Source organism: Ziziphus jujuba, chromosome 8, assembly GCF_031755915.1.
Source record: "Ziziphus jujuba cultivar Dongzao chromosome 8, ASM3175591v1".
NCBI classification, from domain to species: domain Eukaryota; kingdom Viridiplantae; phylum Streptophyta; class Magnoliopsida; order Rosales; family Rhamnaceae; genus Ziziphus; species Ziziphus jujuba.
In genome coordinates this window covers 7,947,913-7,965,865 of record NC_083386.1, presented here as the reverse complement: position 1 = coordinate 7,965,865, position 17,953 = coordinate 7,947,913, and the positions used below count along the sequence as shown (strand labels likewise).

Below are 17,953 nucleotides of genomic sequence, written 5' to 3'. Positions count from 1 at the left end.
AATTCCCAACCCATAATATAAAAATAATAATGATAGTAAGGGCAAATTATACAAAATCCCCTATTTGACACTCATAAATAGTCTTCTAAATTCTAATATTATAAAAACACCTCAAACTCTTAAAAACTTAGATGTCAAAGATCAAGTATCATGACAAAATTAGCCCTATAAAAAAAAATCTAAAATTTAAAATACTTAAATGCCATTAGTGAATAAATTCATTTAATTAACAATAATATTATTTTTTGAAGAAAATATTTTTGTAATATTTTTTGAAGAAAATATTATTTTTAATATTTTTTGAAAAGTATTATTTTAATATTATAAAGAATGTATCACTTTTAATATTTTTCAAGAAAATATTTCTATTAATATTTTTGGAAGAAAATATTGTTTTTAATATTACTTTTAAAGAAGATATTATTTTTAATATTTTAAAAAATGTTACTAATGTTTAGATAATAAAAATAGCTCAAATTAAATTATTTGAAAAATGCTATAATGGTATGACAAAAAGACATCTTTGCCATATTAAAATAATTTCTTAACATTTTATTGGTTTATACATAATTATTTTAATAACTTTTTTTATAGTTATAATAATTTTTCTCTCACACTAATATCTGGCTCTTGTTATAGATATGAATTACTTGTTAACAATTTATTTTAAAAACTTGAGTAGCATATTTGTAAATGGGAAATAATTAAAATGTTTTTTTTTTTATGTAATAGAATCTACATTATTATTTGTCAATATTAATAAATATCATCAATAAGATATTTATTTTTCATATTAATTAGTAATTGATTACATTTAAATCAGTTTTAACTTTTAAAAAAGCTAAATTTTTATATAAAAATAAATTTTTAGCATTAGATAATTAATAATTAACACCTAAATATAAATCTATCATCATAATAAATATCATTTTTTCTAACAATAACATTTATATTTTTCTCATTTTAATAATTTGGGCTTTGTTTGATTGGTACACATATTTGAGCGCCGAAAGAAGTGTGAATGGGTTATGTTATGTGGGAGATGAAAGTGACAATAAAGAGCGAATCCGAGATAGACACACAAACACAAAAAGCTAATACTGAAGCTGAATGGGTTTATGCCGATTCCCAGTCCTTAGCTGTTCGCAACTTGCTTTTCTTCATTCTGCTTCTTCTTCTTCATTCCTTGGACGTCCTAGAACTATATCTTTGTCCTTCCCAAATTGCCCTCTTCAATCTTCCAATTTTGCAACCCCGCCACTCCTACTCAAAACCCGTTTTCTTACTTCCAACGCAAACACCCTCTCCGCTTCTTCTTCTCCTTCATCATCATCATCATCATCATCATCATCCATGGAAGCTCCTCCTGAAGGTTACAGGAGAAATGTTGGAGTCTGTCTAATCAACGATTCTAAAAAGGTTATATTGAATCTGTTTCTCTTCTTTATCTATCTACTGTATATTTTTGTATTTTTGTGCTGAACAAAGAATGCCCTTTTTTTTCTTTTCTTTTTTTCTTCCCATTTTTGCAGATTTTTGCTGCGTCAAGGTTGGATATTCCCAGTGCTTGGCAAATGCCACAGGTAAATTATACCGATTGATTTTGCCTGGCTTTTGTTTTCTATTCATTGCTGTTTGGAAACTATAGCGCTCTGTTTGGTTGCTGAGATAAATTTTAGAACTTTTAGGCAATGAAACTACATGGTTCTTTGACCCATTTGAGTAATTTCACTTTAGGTTCTAGTTTCTTCTAAATGAAAATTCAAGAAGTACACATAAATATAATCATGTTATACATTTGTTTTGAGGTCCCTTTGAGCATATAGGAAAAAAAATTATTGCTTGGTGGATAAATTTCTGAACTTGTGCTCAAAAATATTTTTTTCCTCTAACCACGAATTTTTCCTTATTTCTCACTGAATATATGAGGGGAGAAAATCCGCACCTTATTATGGCAATGCCTCTGTTTATAGGCCTTACACATGGTAATCCAAATGATTATTTGGGTAGCCGTCACTTATTACATTGCCTCACTTATCTGTGTTCATCTTTTGCAATTCTTTTATTTTTTTCTTTGTCTTTTAATTTCAATTCAACTTTTTTTTCCAAAAGGGTGGGATTGATGAGGGAGAAGATCCTAGAACTGCAGCCATCAGGGAATTAAGAGAAGAGACTGGAGTTAATTCAGCAGAAATTCTTGCAGAGGTACTCCTTCTTTACTGTTGGGGATCATGTAGAATGCTTTGGCCCTTTTTTTTCAGTTCCTTTTGACTGCATTTTGTTCATGAATAGGCCAGTCGTGATATCTTTTCCTCAGAATTAGTTTCTTGTAACCATTTCAAATATATTTTCTAAACGCAAGCAAGTATTATCATTTACTGGTAGCTTGTATCCTTCCTTTATAAAGCTAGCCCTCAAAGCTCATTTGACACAGTATAGAAGTGACCATGACATGTTGTATAGAGCTAACTTAAAATAGTAAATGGTTGTTTGATTGAGCTGCCACAAATTAGCAAATTCGTGCAACCTACTGTGGTTTTTGTTCATGCCCATTTGATTGATGTTATGGGTACATGCTGGCTGCTAAAGAGTAAGCGACCTTATGCTAAAAGGGCAGTCAGATCCTGTTGAAGAATTGTTGAAAATCAAGGAAGCAGATTCTGGGAGGGAAAACCATTATCAAAGACCAAACATGCTTTTGTAGCATATTCCCGTTGTGCTATATATATTATGTGGAGTCCAATCTTTCACTTATTATGCTAGTTTGTTTCTAAATTTTACATTATGTGTTGCTAATGCCTTAGAAATTCCTGGTTTCTTTAAGTGGATTACATAATTAGCATGTAGCTTTATTGCGCTTGACAAGTTAAGGTTAAGAGAAATGTCTAAGCAAGGGTTAGAGCTTTAAGGCCTGACAAAACTTTGGAGTCTTTATATGTTTTTTTTTTTTTTTTTTCCATATTATTATTATATGATACATCGATATATTGTGTTATCTTGGTCTTTTTAACCTAGTTTACGTTGATAATTCAACCTTTTTTGTATTTTATGGTTCTTTACTGTTTCCTTATTTATTTTTACTATATATGCTGTTAGGTGCATAGTATTGCATCTTTGACTAGAAAGATGATATTTCTTTTGGCTCGTGGTGGTACTTTATGCTCAACAAAAGGGTGGCATCTGATGCATATGTTGATTACATTAGGATGGCGTTTAGTTTGTGGAAATTTCTTTGTTACCTAATCAAGATCTTTCTTAGTTTAATCAAAGAATAGAATCAACGTTTGGAGCAGAACATTACTAGAGAATATTGTAGGATTATTGAAGTTTTAGAAGACAAATTAATGCAAACGATTTTTAAAGTAATTCAACCAGGGACAATCAAATAATAGGGTCATCATATATTCTCTGAATTCCTACTTGAAGATTCAATTAAGCCAGACATCTCCTAAGTTCCATGTGTGTGTTTTTTAAAAATAGTGTTAAAAATTTTTGTGGCATGTTGGTTTTTAAAATTTCTCTTTGCTCATATTTCGTTCTCATGTTAACATGATGAATGCCTGCTGAGTTCTTCTCTTGTATTAGTCTATCGGATTTTAATTGTTTGCAGCTTTCTTTTATCATGTATTATATTTCTTTGATTCCTTTTCATGCTTTAGCTTGAGCAAAAGGTTTGGAAGTAAGCTTTTTCTTTCATGCTTTATACATATCCATTCTAGTTTCTTCATCGGGCTGCCTTGGTTACAGGTGCCTTACTGGTTGACATATGACTTCCCACCAGCAGTCAGGGAAAAACTTAGACATCAGTGGGGGTCAGACTGGAAAGGTCAGGCACAGAAATGGTTAGTACCACAATTCATCATATCTGGGTAGATGCATTGCTTCTAAGTCAAGGCTGGAAAACCAGTCTAAATTTGGTTTATTTATTCATCATCCAAGTACAAATCTAATATTGGTCTATTACCAGCAGAGAATTTTTGTTAGCTTCTACAAAAATCCATTACAAGTTTATCTCTTTTTTCATGTTAAGATAAATGTATGTGCATAGCTGCTTGTGTATACATGGTTTACTAATTTGCTTGAGCTATGATAATAGGTTCCTTCTTAAATTCAGGTTTACTAAGTGGCTTGAACTATGATAATAGGTTCCTTCTTAAATTCACTGGAAAGGATGAAGAAATCAATCTTTTAGGCGATGGGACAGAGAAAGCCGAGTTTGGTGACTGGTCATGGAAGTCAGCGGAACAAGTTATCGACCTTGTGGGTTAAACTTTATTTTTTACCATTCAATTGGAGTTCATAACATTTAGAGGCTTCTACTTTTATCTAACATAGCTTCTTTTTCCCTATTCCTCTCTTCGCAGGCGGTTGATTTTAAGAAGCCTGTTTACAAGGAAGTTCTTGCAGTTTTTGCTCCATATCTTCAGTAACTTTGGGATGAAATTTTGACCAATAACCTTTATTTATCTTTGCAATTTAGATTCCACAAACTGAATAAAAGCAAAATATTCCAGTGAGTCATGTTAATGATGGATTACCTTACTTCGTATACATGATCCCCCTCCCTTTTTTTTTTTTTTTTTTTTTTTTTTTTTAATAATTATATTGGTTACCATATGGTTATCAGATTCATATGATATAATGAACTTTGAGGCATTTTCCATCTTGTTTATGTCATGCTATATTTCATTTCTTTTTCCTTTTAATATATGCAAGTTTTTCCTGATTAAATGATTTCAACCATCTTGAGTTAAAGCATCAGACTAGGTGAATTTACACCAAAAATAGGAAGAATTAATTATTGATTTTGAGTTTCCAATTTGCGCTTCAGATTCCTAATTTTTCAAGAAATAAGTGGCTATGAGCAGTATCATTGTGTGCCTGCCATTGCATTCATTTCCCAAAGCCGCTCATATTTACATCTCAAAAATCGGATTTGAAACAGGGGATGATTCTATAATAATCTGACCATAATCAATTTCATCAGGGGACAAAAAAAAAAAAATAAAAAAAAAAGAAAAAAATAAAAAATAAAAAATACAGCTGATAAGCCTCTGGAAAAATTTTAACGAGAATCAGTTGTTTTTTTTTTTTTTTTTTTTTCAGGTTTTTTGAACTTGAAGCCTGAATTTTAGAAACAACTGGTAGCAAAAATCTTTAAGAAATTACAAAGTTATTCTTCGTTTACTTAGAAAGTTTGTAGAATAATTGCAACTACAATCATGAAAATTCAAGAATAATGAAATTAATGTCAATCAGTACAAAGTGTCCGGTGCTACTCGGCATCTCACATATGAACAAAAATTTCTCATAAGAGAAAAACTATAAGCTACTACTGTTGTCTCTCTTTCGCCAGTAACAAACCAATTCCCAAAATTACACAGGGACAGGGCTAAGTTTGAACATATTCGGTATCTGGTTATCATCAATTTAAACAACTAATTCTTTCAACCTAAGAAAAAATAATAATAATAATAATAATCAACTCATTCAGCAGCCTGACAAGCCACATGTTAAGCCTCAGCTTCATGCTGAACTTCAGGGCAAGATTGCTCAATGAACATTAGAAAAGGCTGGAGACTATTTTTACGAGTTCTCAAGTATGATTTGTATACTGTCAGCAAGGATTTTGGCAACAATCTCAGGAGAAAACCTTCTGATCATGTCTTCCCTTGCTTTGTTTCCTTTGTCCTTGGCTTCCTCGATGTTCTGCATCACATGCCTCATTAGAACACGAAGCTTACTGACCGAAGGCTCTGCCCAAAGATGCCCTTTAAAAGGCCCTTCCATTACTTCACTCATTCTATCCACCAACAATGGATAGCTATTCTCCTCTGTCAAAAACTCTGTCGGCCCAGACCAGTTCGTTGCAATTACCGGCAATGACATTGCCATTGCTTCAACAATAGGTCTACCCCACCCCTCTCCCCTTGATGGAAGAACAAACACATTAGCTGCCTTGTACATTCGAGGTAAATCAATCTGAGCTATGTGGGTGTCAATCACATAGATTGGAGCCCAACCATTTTCTGGTTTTTCTATCTCTGAGTGTTCCACAAACTCCACTATCTTGTTTCCAAAATCTCTGTCAGTATGGTAAGGGTTTGTTAACATATACAAAGCTACCCCATCAGCTTCAGAGAATTCCTCCAAGTATGATTTCAGCAACACATCCCAACCTTTCCTATACTCCCACTTGAAGATACTCAAAAACACAAACTTCTTAGCATTTGAATTATGGGGTGGTGTCCCTAGAACTAAGTTCCCTGCAGAAGCAAGATCAAAGGGCTTATACAAAAGTGGATCAAAGAATTTAACATCAATAGGCTGAACAATTTTTACAACCTTAGATGGATCAACCCCACTTCCTACAAACGTAGATACGTGAAACTCAGTAGGAACCCAAACATAATTCATCCTGTTACAGCGCTTCACATGATCGGGGTTCAGCCTATCAGTCTCAAACATAGTCCTGCCAATAACAGCCTTGAAATTTTGGTAAGCAGCTGGTGGGCATGGAAGGGTTTCAAACAATGGCGGGTTCCAAGCACCAGGCTCACTATGACAAATCACGATGGTTTCATTCATTCGACAATCTGTTTGGTGGAGTTCAAATGCCAAGCTCCGAATATATTCTGGCAATCCATCCCAAAATTCAAGGGATTCCAAATCACCATGTTGCTCAATAGCCAGTCTAAAAGTAGGGTTTTTTATGTGTTCATAAAGGGCTAAGATATATGACCAACCTTCTGAACAGTACCCACCGCCTGAAAGAAGAGGAGCCATCCATAGAACACAGTAGGGGGGCTTGGAAATGGGAATTTTTGGAGTTGAGGATTGTTTTCGTTTCTCGGTTGGAGTAAAAAAACCTAAAAGGGTTTGAAGAAGAGTGGAGTGGGATGAGAATGTGAATTTTAGGTGTTGGGTTCTGTAGAAATTTGAATTGGGAAAAGTGAGAGAGATTGCTAGCAAAAGAATTAGGATGGAAAAGAAGTAAACTGCAAAGGGTTTCCATTTCAAGGTCAAGGGCAGGGATTCTGATTGGTTTATGGATTGTTGCTGGTTTCCATGTGAATCCATCAAAGATGAAATGAGAGTAAATTGGCTTAGCTGTGTTGCTGAAGAGAGAGAGAGAGAGATCGCGATCACAAAATGTCAAAATGGGTTTCCATTAGATCTTGAAAATTTTGCGTAGTGATCGATGATCGCAACACAAAAAATAGATAGGGAAACCTGTCAGACAACCGTGTGACCATCCCAGCCAGAAGACACCAGCTGAGAACGATCCTCTACTGCATCGGACAGTCCAAAGACCATCCATGCTGTTAATCACGCTCTGATCACACGGTCATAATTCATCCACCAGGATTTGGTTCCTGTCTCCTTAGATCACAAGGATACAGAGGTACGAGCCTATAGAACAGATCCTGTTCAAGTAAGGTCGTGACCAAACGAGTTTTCCACTCCTTATATATATTTCGTTATCTTAGTTTGTTTTCAATGTGGGATTATTGGAAGCTCTTCGTTACAACATATACCTCAAGCCTGATCCATTTCTTGCTTCCAAAACATTTCAAAGCCCAACCTTTGAGAGCTTGGCCCAGAGTTATTTCCAAAATAATGGGTACTCTCTGTATTTATTTTATTTTATTTTATTTTTTTTTGGAAATTATAAACCGTAAAAGTCTCCAACTGAATTAAAATTACTCAATATTCTGGTTTACAATAAAGTGCACTTGAATACAATGAGGATTTATGAAATTCATGCAATTGAGAAACTCCGTGTGCGGGAAAACATAGATATAAATAGATATGGATGAAAAATAGCACATCACAAGAGACTGTTTTGAAATACTTAATTTCGTAGCAAGAGGATGACCATATTAATTTCCAGGATTATTTATCCACTTCATCTAATTTCAAGATTTTGGAATTGATGTCTCTTCTAGAGTGGTTACATTATACATGTAAGTGGAAGTGGTTTGGTTGCTCAAGTGAGTTTTGTCACCAACAAATTACGAAAAGGTTCACAATTCTACACGGATCCCAGAAATTATCCTTTTACCAGTTTGATATGGGATTGTTTGGCAAGCCTTTTATCCATTGGAAAGTATACGAGGATTCCAAATTCTTCCAGGTCCAGGATATTTTCAACACTTGAAAGGTTCTGATACTTTTCTCGCTCTTTGTACAATACAAAGAAGTTAATCTTTGTCTTTCAATTCTCACATTGCTTGGTTACTCATCCATTTTTATCTGCCATGAACTACATATGCTCTTGTTACTTAAAAAGGTTAAATTTTTCAGTCTCATATCAAATTCCAACTTGATAACAATTCACTAGATTGATCTTTCATATCATTTTTATACATGCTTCTTAGGATATGATCGTCTATCCATTTTCAAATCTGTGAGGCATTATAAGTTTCATTCCGTGGATTTTGCCATGCTTGTTGAAAGAGGAAGCTGAATCTTGGGCCTTTGAAGCCACTCTTGCAGTTGGGCTTTGCTGTGTGCTATTTTTTTCACTTCAGCACTGGCATAAGTAAGATTTAGATATGCCCAGCTAAGGAATGGAAATACCTAATTAAAACAGGAAGCTGTATCTTGGGCCTTTGAAGCCTCTCTTGCAGTTAGCTTTGCTGTGTGCCTAGCTAAGGAAAGGAAATAGGGTTTTTTCGGAAACTAGCCATCTTGTAAATCGTTTTTTGAATAATAGCAAAAAAAAAAAAATTTAAAAAAAAAAACTAGCCATCTTGGAACAAAAATACCCTTAACCAAATTAAAAATTACGCAATATGTTTTTTTTTTTAACTTTTCCTTCTTCCTCTACACACCCGTTCATATTTTGTGCAAAATATTCTCTAACAGACCACAAACACTCTTTGCATCTTATCTACTTTCACTCTCTTTTTCTTGTATTTTCTCATTTCTAAAACTAAATTCAGGTAAATTTTTTTTTTTCCTTATTAGATGAAACTGATGAAATATGGGTATGTATTTTTTTTTTCTCTTTTTTCTTTTATTTTTTTGTTAGTTTTGTATGTTTTAAGATTTTTATTTAATATGGGTATTAAGAAATTAATTTATAAGCTGTTATATGTGAGTGTAAAGATACGCTGTTATATGTGAGTTTAAAGATACTTAAGTAACATATGATTTGAAAATGGGAAAAAATTTGTGTAAAACTGAAAAATCACGAAAAATAGCAAAAACGGAGAAAATTTGGCGAAAAAGATAAACTTTCACCATTTTCCTCCAGTTTGTTAGTTTTTACAAGTTTTCTGCTAATTTTCCGCCAGTTTTCCACTAGTTTTCCACCAGTAGGAAACGCTATATTTGGCCAAAAAAAAAAAAAAAACAGAATCGACTTTTTTAATACAATTAATATGTTTGTTTAGTATTATTCAAATTTTTATATATTTATTGATTTAGTTTAACATTATTCATTTAATTTTGTAGTAAAATGGAAGATAATGATATTGTAATTGTGGTTTTATACAATGGAAGATTGATACAAAATGATGGTGGTAACTGGGAATATCAAAATGGTAAAAATATAATGGTTTCTGTTGACAAAATATGCACAAAATCAAAGTTAAAGGATGAGATTTTCAATTCTATTGAGATATATCGAAATGAATATTTACTAAAGCTAAAATGGATATATGGACGATATGCAGAAAAGTTGGATTCTACAGAAATACGCTGTGATAGGGATGTGAAATGCTTTCTTCAAGAAGTAAGGAATGGAGGGATGACAATGATGAGGCCTCCATTATATGTTGAGGTGATATCGAAAGTTGAACATGCATCTAGAAATGTTCATCAAACAGCCTTTGGCATGTATTCTCATTACTACATGTATCCTTGTGATCATTGTGTTGCTGCATGTAGAGAGCGCAAATTACTCCTTATGGCATATGTTCTCATTACTACACAGCGGATGCATATCGTGCAGCTCATGTTGAGTCTATTTATCCTATGTTAGATGAAAAACAGTGGCATGCTCCTGATGACATGTCAAGTCGTATTGTTCTTCCACCGAGATGGACACGTAGTCGAGCTGATAGGCCAAGGATGCAACGTATACCATCTTAAGGTGAAGATGTTATTGGACGTAGATATAGCCAATGCGATGGTGTTGGACATTATAGGCAGAGATGTACGAATCTATTGTTTTATGCTTCTAATTAGGAAATTTTATTTTAATGTTATGGTTTAATATATTTTGATAATTATTTTATATCTCGGATATTATATTTTCTACTCGACGGTAATGATTTATTTATGTTGTGATAATGGTGTAGTACGTATTTAGTAATTTTTTTTTAAGAATTTAATTCCAAATTAAAAAAGGTATTCTGGAGTTGATTTTGAATCTTTAGTTTACATCTCATTTTATGAAATGTCCAAATGATTTTGAAAAGAAAAACAAATATATATCATTTTTTCTTTTCTTTTAATTATTTATTAATTTTAAAAGTCAATATATTTTTTGTCAAATTCATCTTCATCTTATATAATATTTGTCTCCACTCTCAATTTTTCTTACCCCAATATTAATTTATATAATCTATTAGAAATTGATTTTCCAAGTATAGAGAATTAGTTTCCGACAGAAGTAAATATTTTCTGACAATTTCCAACAGGAGGAAATATTTTCCAATAGGAGGAAAATGATTTCCGCTTGGAGGAAAAATTTTCCGATAGGCAGAAAATTATCCAGAAGCTTGAATTCACTTGCATATAAGGGGTTTGTGGAAAATGGAATTCTAATAAACATGCCACATTTTGTAGACGGTTAATTAGATATCTTTACATAAAAACCCATAATTATCTTTGTCAAATGAGCATCAAAATCCATCATTATCTCTACATTTAAAATGCTAATATAAGAAAAAAGATGCATTTATAAACATAATAAAAGTAACAAAAACAATGAAGTAAAAATCATATTATGCTGTTCATGAATCAACCATCTAACTCATATGCTTAGTTCTTTGTTGTAAAACATCATGAGCATACTTCTTCCTGAAATAGCAGTGAAATAGTATCTGATATTAATTGATAGCAAAGTTGTTACTAATTCAAATAAAAACTCAGAAGAGAACTAATTATGTAATACTTTGACAATACCAAATCCGATATCACGGATTATGAGCCTAGATAAACATTACCACACAAAATTAAAAATTAAAAGCTAGAGAACCAAGGAAAATTTTGTATAGAACAATACTGGTTCAACCAAATATATTACTAATTCTTAGAATTCTGGATGAACACAAGACACTCTAAATTCCATCATTGAAAATGCACAATGTCCTATAAAAAGAAGAAAAAAAAGGCCCAATACAGTGGTATAACAAATTAAAAGTAAATTCTAAACAACAGCACGAAAAGGGAAATAAAATAGAAGAGAAGGTTATAAACACAAACAAAAACCAAAGTAACATAATAGTGAAAGAGAAGAAGCAGAGAAAGATAAAACTTTATGATACCTTAAAACAGAAAATCTTCTCAAATAAGATAACATATTACAATATATATATATATAAAAGACAACCATAAGAAACTTTTTTGCACAGCTGCAACCAATAAATACAATTTTCCAAAGCCAATAAAACAGATAAATCTGACCATTCCACACACTAGTTTTCACATTTGAAGAATAAAAGTTACAAATTCTATTCAAGATAATATGAACAATTGTTCACTAGAAGAAAAACCAGAATATGGAAACACCCAGTTTGGTTTTTTAATTTTTTTTGTGCCACTCTTCCAGAAAAGGCATCAAAATGGTGGAGAGGAAAAAAAAAGACTGTACATAAAACTTTGAATGAAGAAAGTTTCCTAGATGATGCTACCATGTTTTGTTTACTTCTTTCAAACTTCATTGACCAAAACAGCCAAAAAAATTCCTCAACCCAAGCTGAATTTTAGATTATGCTAACAAACAAAATAGCCAAAAAAATATAAAAATAAAAAAAAACCCAAATTCTCATTTCTTCAGCTTTTTCGAGAAACAAACAGACATAGAAACGTGAGATGGGAAAAGAAAAAAAAAATTATAAGCACATGAAACAGAGAAACCAAAAATAAAAAATAAATAATCCAAACCTTTATAAGAACTCAGTAAGTAAAAAGACCCAATTTTTTTTTCTATGTTATCTTTTTTTTTTTTTTTGGCAAAGCTAAATCCAAGCTCTTCGAGCACATAGTTCCAATCGAAAACCCATTTTCTTCAAAACCAAAACCCCAATGAATCCCATCATTTTTGCAGAAGAATCGAATGGGAACACACCAGCTTAAAATAACTTGCAATGAGCCCTAGCCTAACTGTGTTTTGAAAGGGAAAGGGAAAGTTGAGAAAAAAGACCAAAAACAAAAAAAAAGAAAACCAGCTGCCTATTGGTAAAGAAAGAAGATAAAAAAAAATAAAAGATATTGAAGGGTATTTTGGTCTGAATGTGTTAAAACTTGGCTAGTTTAAAAAAAAAAAATAATACCATTTTTCAAGTTTGAATATGTAAAGTGGTTATTTTTCAAAAAAACCCAATACCTAGTTGGGTGGTTTTACTCCTCTACTTTGGGAACAAAATTGGGTAAATGGAAATTAAGGCCAGACAATCAATACAATCTTGATTGAGGCCTAGAAGCAGACCATGAAAGTGGGGTTGACCTCATAGTTGTGCGTATTCCCCAAGACACAGGTTTCTGATTTTCTTTTTCTCTTAATTATAATATATAACAAGGTGGACTGGACACGTTGCTCCTCAAGAATTAAAACCAATAATTTTGTATTCTCTAATTATATTAAAAATTAGGTTAATCCACTTTTATATGAATTCTTAATATTCACAATAGTATATACACATTCATGTTACTTTATACCCTCACAAGGTTTTAGGATACTGTTCCAGTAAACATGACCTGCATCTTCACCAATGCAGGCCCTGCTATCTTCTAAACCAATTTAACTACTTGATCATCAATCAGACCTTTTAATTTCATTCAAAAAATCTTAAATTAATTGCACTTGTGATAATCATTAATAAATAATCCCTGCAGAGCCAAAATCTTGGTTGCTTCGGATCAAGTTCATGTAGGATCACATAAAAGCTTGACTTTTTTTCTCTGTTTTATTATTATTATTATTATTATTTGTTTAATGTCATTTTTATTGATTGTCTAGTTACTTAGAGGATGATAAATAAATACTAATTTGACAATTCCACATTATTAACAAAATCAAATCCGTGTTGTGCCTAATGGTTTTGACTAAAGAAGTTTCCTTTTTATTTCAGAAAGTGTGTTGAACACAACAAATGGCCTGCATTTAGGATCTTATATAGAGTAGTAACTCTGAGAAAAATTGGAAACAAAAAGTGATTCCTCATTGCATTTTCAGCTGCTCAAAGTGAGGTTCTAAAAAGTTAGTTAAAAGCAGAGAAGTTAGAGACAGAAGAAAGTAAAGGTTAAAATGGAGTCAAAGACAAATAAGATGAATAGGAATTTTTATCTTCTAGTTCTTGCCCTGATAGGGCTTCTTGCAAGTGTGATTGTAACCTCATGTTTTCATGAGTTCCAAATGATTTGGGAGAAAGACATTAGAGACCAATTTGCTGAATGTGCAGGTGAGTTTCATCCTCTTTTGGCATTTTTACTTACAAACAACATGCCTTTAGAGAGATTCAAAAAATGTCATTTTTTTTTTACTGTTTGCATTCTAACTGAAATAGTGTGTGATTTGACTGTTTGCAGTTCAATTGCATGGCTCTGTGGCAACAAGTATCAAAGATGGTTTAATCACCATGACAATTAAATTTCTCCATTTCTTCACTGCAAAGTGGATGCAGTTCAGATATTTGTCCCCATTGCAGCCCCTTCCATTTTCTACATCCAACTTATTTTGGTTTTCATTTGCTCGATCGATTTCTTCAATGCCCGACCTCCCTTTCTCATAATACAATTATTTCTTCATATTTAATTTCATTCTTTGTAAATTACCAATTTATTCCGCTGTATTTTCTACCAACTTCTGTCCTTTTCCCATTTCATTTTCTTTTTATATCGGGGACATGACATTTTAGTATATTGTTGATTGATCTTTCTAATAATGCAAATCGAATTTATAACTTATAAACAAGTTATATATTAAAAGTTAAAAGAAGTTGATGAATTAATTTTCAACTTACAGTCTGGGGGATGGCAAATTAAAATGTCATATCTTCTTGAGAAAAAAATGTGGATGAAGAAATACTATTCCAATTCTGAAACTATGGTTCAAGTTATTGCACACTGTAAAAATAATTTAAAAATAGAAATAAAAATGGAAGGTTGAATATGTATTTCTCCAAGATTAATGCATTAACTTATAGCTACTACATTTGGAATTTGCCAAGTTAATGGTCGGTTTCTTTAACCTGATTCTACTTTGCATGACCCATGGTGTGGCTGTATGTCCAATTTCCACCTCTAAAACTTTTTTTAACCAGCAACTATTGTACAATTGGATGGATAAAGTGAAGTAACTATGTTAACACTGACTCTATTTCAGTTAGGAGGTAGGGGCGACTAAATGGAAGGAGAAGGGCTACAAGCAAAAAACCAACCAATTATGAAAGACAAATTTCAAACTATCTGTTTACCTTAGAAGTTCACAGCTATGGTAAGTGAAATTTACCAAAAGGTCCATGTCAGGTGTTCCATCAGAACCCTATGGTCACTGAAAAGATATCAAGGTGGTCAGCAATTGAGGGGTCAAATTTCCTGCTAACACTTCCAGTGAACAAACAAGCATTTTCAACTTACCTCATGTAGTTACGGAAATATAGATCCTCACACACGTTCGAAGTGAGTTCCATCACAAGCTCTGGGTGTTTTAGCTTCAGGTGTTCATGTGCAAATTCAGCAAAATGGAAAATCTCTGTACAACCATTGGCTTCATAACCATACTTCCTTCCATTATTTTTATCATCTATTTTGCTAACATATGCATCTATAGCTTCGAGAACTGTCGCTTTCAATCATGCCATAATAATCTACACCATGGATGCGCCACGGATATGTTAGAAGTGTATCCAGAAGTTCAATTCCATATAGGACCGCGTCAGCTGTTAAAGATATGATCACAAGAACTGAATACAGAGATGGACCATCAATGTCAATCAAGAATCCAAATTTCCTTCCTTCAACATTCCATAAAACATTGTCTTCAATCCCTTTCTCAATGTCAAGTTTTTGTACAAGAGCAGCTTGTTTAGCATCTGATTCTATCCGTCTAGGCTCAGAGCTGACAGGGTGGGCCTTTAGAGCACCTGAAAATTCACTTTCTTCAACAAGCTTCCTGCTTTTTTCCACTAGTCTGCCCCAATTTGGTTCGACAAAATGGAGTGACAGAAGGATTTCCATTAGTCTGCCCTGATTTGCTTCGAGACAATGCGATGACAGAAGGACTCCTACATTACAAAAACGTGATATTTACAACAGTTCAAATTTGATGGAGAAAAAAGAGAGATGAAGGAAAGAAAGACCATACGTTGACCTTGCACCCATACGTTGACCTTGCACCTTTTTATACCCATCAATGCAGTGCTGCTGAGCTCCACAAGCTACAGGATAGTTAGCATAGCGCCTGATCATCTTCGAGTAGAGAAGTATCATAGCTACGGAAGACAGCATAGAAAGCCATCAGAGTTCTTTTTTAAAACATTTCTGAAGAAGGAAAAACTTGTTTTAATTTGGCTGTCGAACTGTCTTTAAAGATTCTCTCCAGTGTAAAGTTTTATAGGAGAAGTGCGTGATAATTGATAATTAAGAATCCCATTAATGAGACTAAGCAGGAAATGGGAATACATTTGGATGATAAAAATGAGGATTCTTAGGAGAAACTGGTTTCAATCTGGCCATGGGACTGTCTCCTGAGTTTATGTCCAATGTGGAGTTCATACAGGAGAAGTACTAGTTAGGGAAGTTCATTCATGAGCTTATGCAGGAAATTGGGATGTTTTTCAATATGGTTTTTACATGATAGGATGAGGATTCATCAAATTCGTTCAATTGAAAAACTCAAATGTGTGGGAAAATCTGGATATGAATAAGTATTTTCCTCATCCATTTTCATCTGCTGCGAACTGTATGTTTTTGCTTATTCAAAAAGTTAAATTTTCAGTGTCATATCACATCCTTACTTGATAACAATTCAGAAGCTGGATATTTAGATCATATTCCAAATTTGTGGATTAATCTAACTCTGTATTCAAATCTGTGAGGTATTATAAATTTCATTCTCTGGCGTTTTGCAAATGCTTGTTGAAATAGCAAGCTGTATCTTGGGCCTTTGGATCCTTGCTTGTGGTTAGGCACCTTTGCTTCTTATGCTTTGTTGTGTACTAATTATTTTTTTTATTATTTGTTTATTTTTTACTTCAGTTCTGTTATAAGTAAGCTTTATAATGTACCTAACAGATAAAGGAAATACCAGATTGGCAGGTGTTACTCCTTTTGGGAATAAAATTGGGACAAAATGGAAATTTAGGCCAGACATTCAATACAATCTTGATTGAGGGCCTGAGGCCTAGAAACAGACCATGAAAGTGGGGTTGACCTAATCGTGGTGCGTATTCCCCAAGATACAGGTTTCTGATTATTTTTTTCTTTTAGTTATAATACATACATGCCTAGGTTGACTTGGCATCTTGCTCCTCAAGAACCAAACCCATAATTTTGTGTTCTCTAATTATATTAAAATATTAGATTAATCCACTATTATGTGTATACTGTTGTTATATGTATACTTCAATACTCATAAGAATATTCATGCATGTTACTTTATACCATCACACGGTTTAGAATCCTTTCTGGTAAACATGTCCTGCATCTTCATCAATGGACCAAATTAGCCACCTGATCATCAATCAGATCTCCTAATGTCATTAAAAAATATTAAACTAATTGCCCTTGCAGACCCAAATTCTTGGTTGCTATGCTTCTGATAAAGTTCATGTAGGAGCACTTAAAAGCTTGAATTTTTCTCTCTCTCTCTCTCTCTCTCTGTGTTTGATTATTATTTTTGTTTAATGTTATTTTTATTGTCTGGTTAGTTAAGGAATGATAAACAAATACTAATTTGACATTTTCACATTATTAATAAAATCAAGCATCTGCCTAATGGTTTTGACCAATGAAGGTTCCTATTTATTTCAAAAAGTGTGTCGAACACACCGCTTGCATTAAGGATCTTATATAAAGGAGTACCTCTGAGCTCAATTGTGAACAAAAAGTGATTCCTCATTACATTTTCAGCTGCTCAAAGGGAGGTCCTAAAAAGTTGGTTAAAAGCAAGAGTTAGAAACAGAAGAAAGTTCAGAATGGAGTCGAAGACAAACAAGATGAATAGGAATTTGCATCTTCTGGTTCTTGCCCTGGTAGGACTGTTTGGAAGTGTAATTGTTAGCTCATGCCTTCATGGGTTCCAAATGATTTTGGAGAAAGATAGTAAAACCCAATTTGCAGAATTCCCAAGTAAGTTTCATCCTGTTTTTGCAGTAATTTCAATTTCAATTTCTCTTACCGGACAAGTTTTTGCTTTTTTTACTCATTAACTGAACCTCTTTTGCTATGGCTTTGCTTGATGATTTTTTCACCATGCCCTTAGAGAGATTCAAAGTGTCTTTATTTATTTATTTGGGGCTTATTCCCGGTGTCACTGAATTCTAAGTAGTGTATAATTTGACTGTTGGCAGTTCAACTGCATGGAACTGTGGCAACAAGTATCAAAGATGGCTTGATCACCATGGCAATTAAATTTCTCAATTTCTTCACTGCAAAGTGGATGCAGTTCAGATATTTGTCCCCATTGCAGCCCCCTCCATTTTCTACATCCAAATTATTTTGGTTTTCATTTGCTCGATCAGTTTCTTCAATGTCCGACGTTCCTTTCTTGTAACAA

The 17,953-nt window shown here is 33.1% G+C and overlaps 3 protein-coding genes and 1 non-coding gene across 4 annotated transcripts; 2 read left to right on the top strand and 2 right to left on the bottom strand.

Moving 5' to 3' along the window:
- Positions 1-1,025: 1,025 nt before the first annotated feature.
- Positions 1,026-4,549, top strand: LOC107413174 (nudix hydrolase 26, chloroplastic). The gene is made up of 6 exons (XM_016021052.4): positions 1,026-1,419; positions 1,533-1,583; positions 2,113-2,205; positions 3,748-3,842; positions 4,146-4,260; positions 4,365-4,549. Exons 1-6 carry the CDS (start codon positions 1,111-1,113, stop codon positions 4,428-4,430), a joined length of 729 nt encoding a protein of 242 aa, XP_015876538.3. The 5' UTR covers positions 1,026-1,110; the 3' UTR covers positions 4,431-4,549.
- Positions 4,550-5,223: 674 nt separating this feature from the next.
- LOC107413173 (uncharacterized) lies at positions 5,224-7,464 on the bottom strand. Its single transcript, XM_016021051.4, has one exon. The coding sequence runs from the start codon at positions 7,078-7,080 to the stop codon at positions 5,587-5,589; it is 1,494 nt and encodes a 497-aa protein (XP_015876537.3). The 5' UTR covers positions 7,081-7,464; the 3' UTR covers positions 5,224-5,586.
- LOC112491147 (small nucleolar RNA U3) lies at positions 7,231-7,445 on the bottom strand. Its single transcript, XR_003055452.3, has one exon. It is a non-coding gene; the product is annotated as a small nucleolar RNA U3 (small nucleolar RNA).
- Positions 7,465-13,407: 5,943 nt separating the features above from the next.
- Positions 13,408-14,073, top strand: LOC132804921 (uncharacterized). Its single transcript, XM_060819310.1, has 2 exons — positions 13,408-13,637; positions 13,765-14,073. Exons 1-2 carry the CDS (start codon positions 13,484-13,486, stop codon positions 13,965-13,967), a joined length of 357 nt encoding a protein of 118 aa, XP_060675293.1. The 5' UTR covers positions 13,408-13,483; the 3' UTR covers positions 13,968-14,073.
- The last annotated feature ends 3,880 nt before the right edge of the window (positions 14,074-17,953 follow it).

Excerpts from the sequence above, each read along its gene's own strand:
- LOC107413174 (XM_016021052.4), top strand. The coding sequence starts at position 1,111 with ATGGGTTTATGCCGATTCCCAGTCCTTAGCTGTTCGCAACTTGCTTTT. Across the intron at positions 2,206-3,747 it reads CAGCAGAAATTCTTGCAGAG|GTGCCTTACTGGTTGACATA; the intron begins GTACTCCTTCTT and ends CCTTGGTTACAG. Across the intron at positions 4,261-4,364 it reads CGGAACAAGTTATCGACCTT|GCGGTTGATTTTAAGAAGCC; the intron begins GTGGGTTAAACT and ends CTCTCTTCGCAG.
- LOC107413173 (XM_016021051.4), bottom strand. The coding sequence starts at position 7,080 with ATGGATTCACATGGAAACCAGCAACAATCCATAAACCAATCAGAATCC.
- LOC132804921 (XM_060819310.1), top strand. The coding sequence starts at position 13,484 with ATGGAGTCAAAGACAAATAAGATGAATAGGAATTTTTATCTTCTAGTT. Across the intron at positions 13,638-13,764 it reads CCAATTTGCTGAATGTGCAG|TTCAATTGCATGGCTCTGTG; the intron begins GTGAGTTTCATC and ends GACTGTTTGCAG.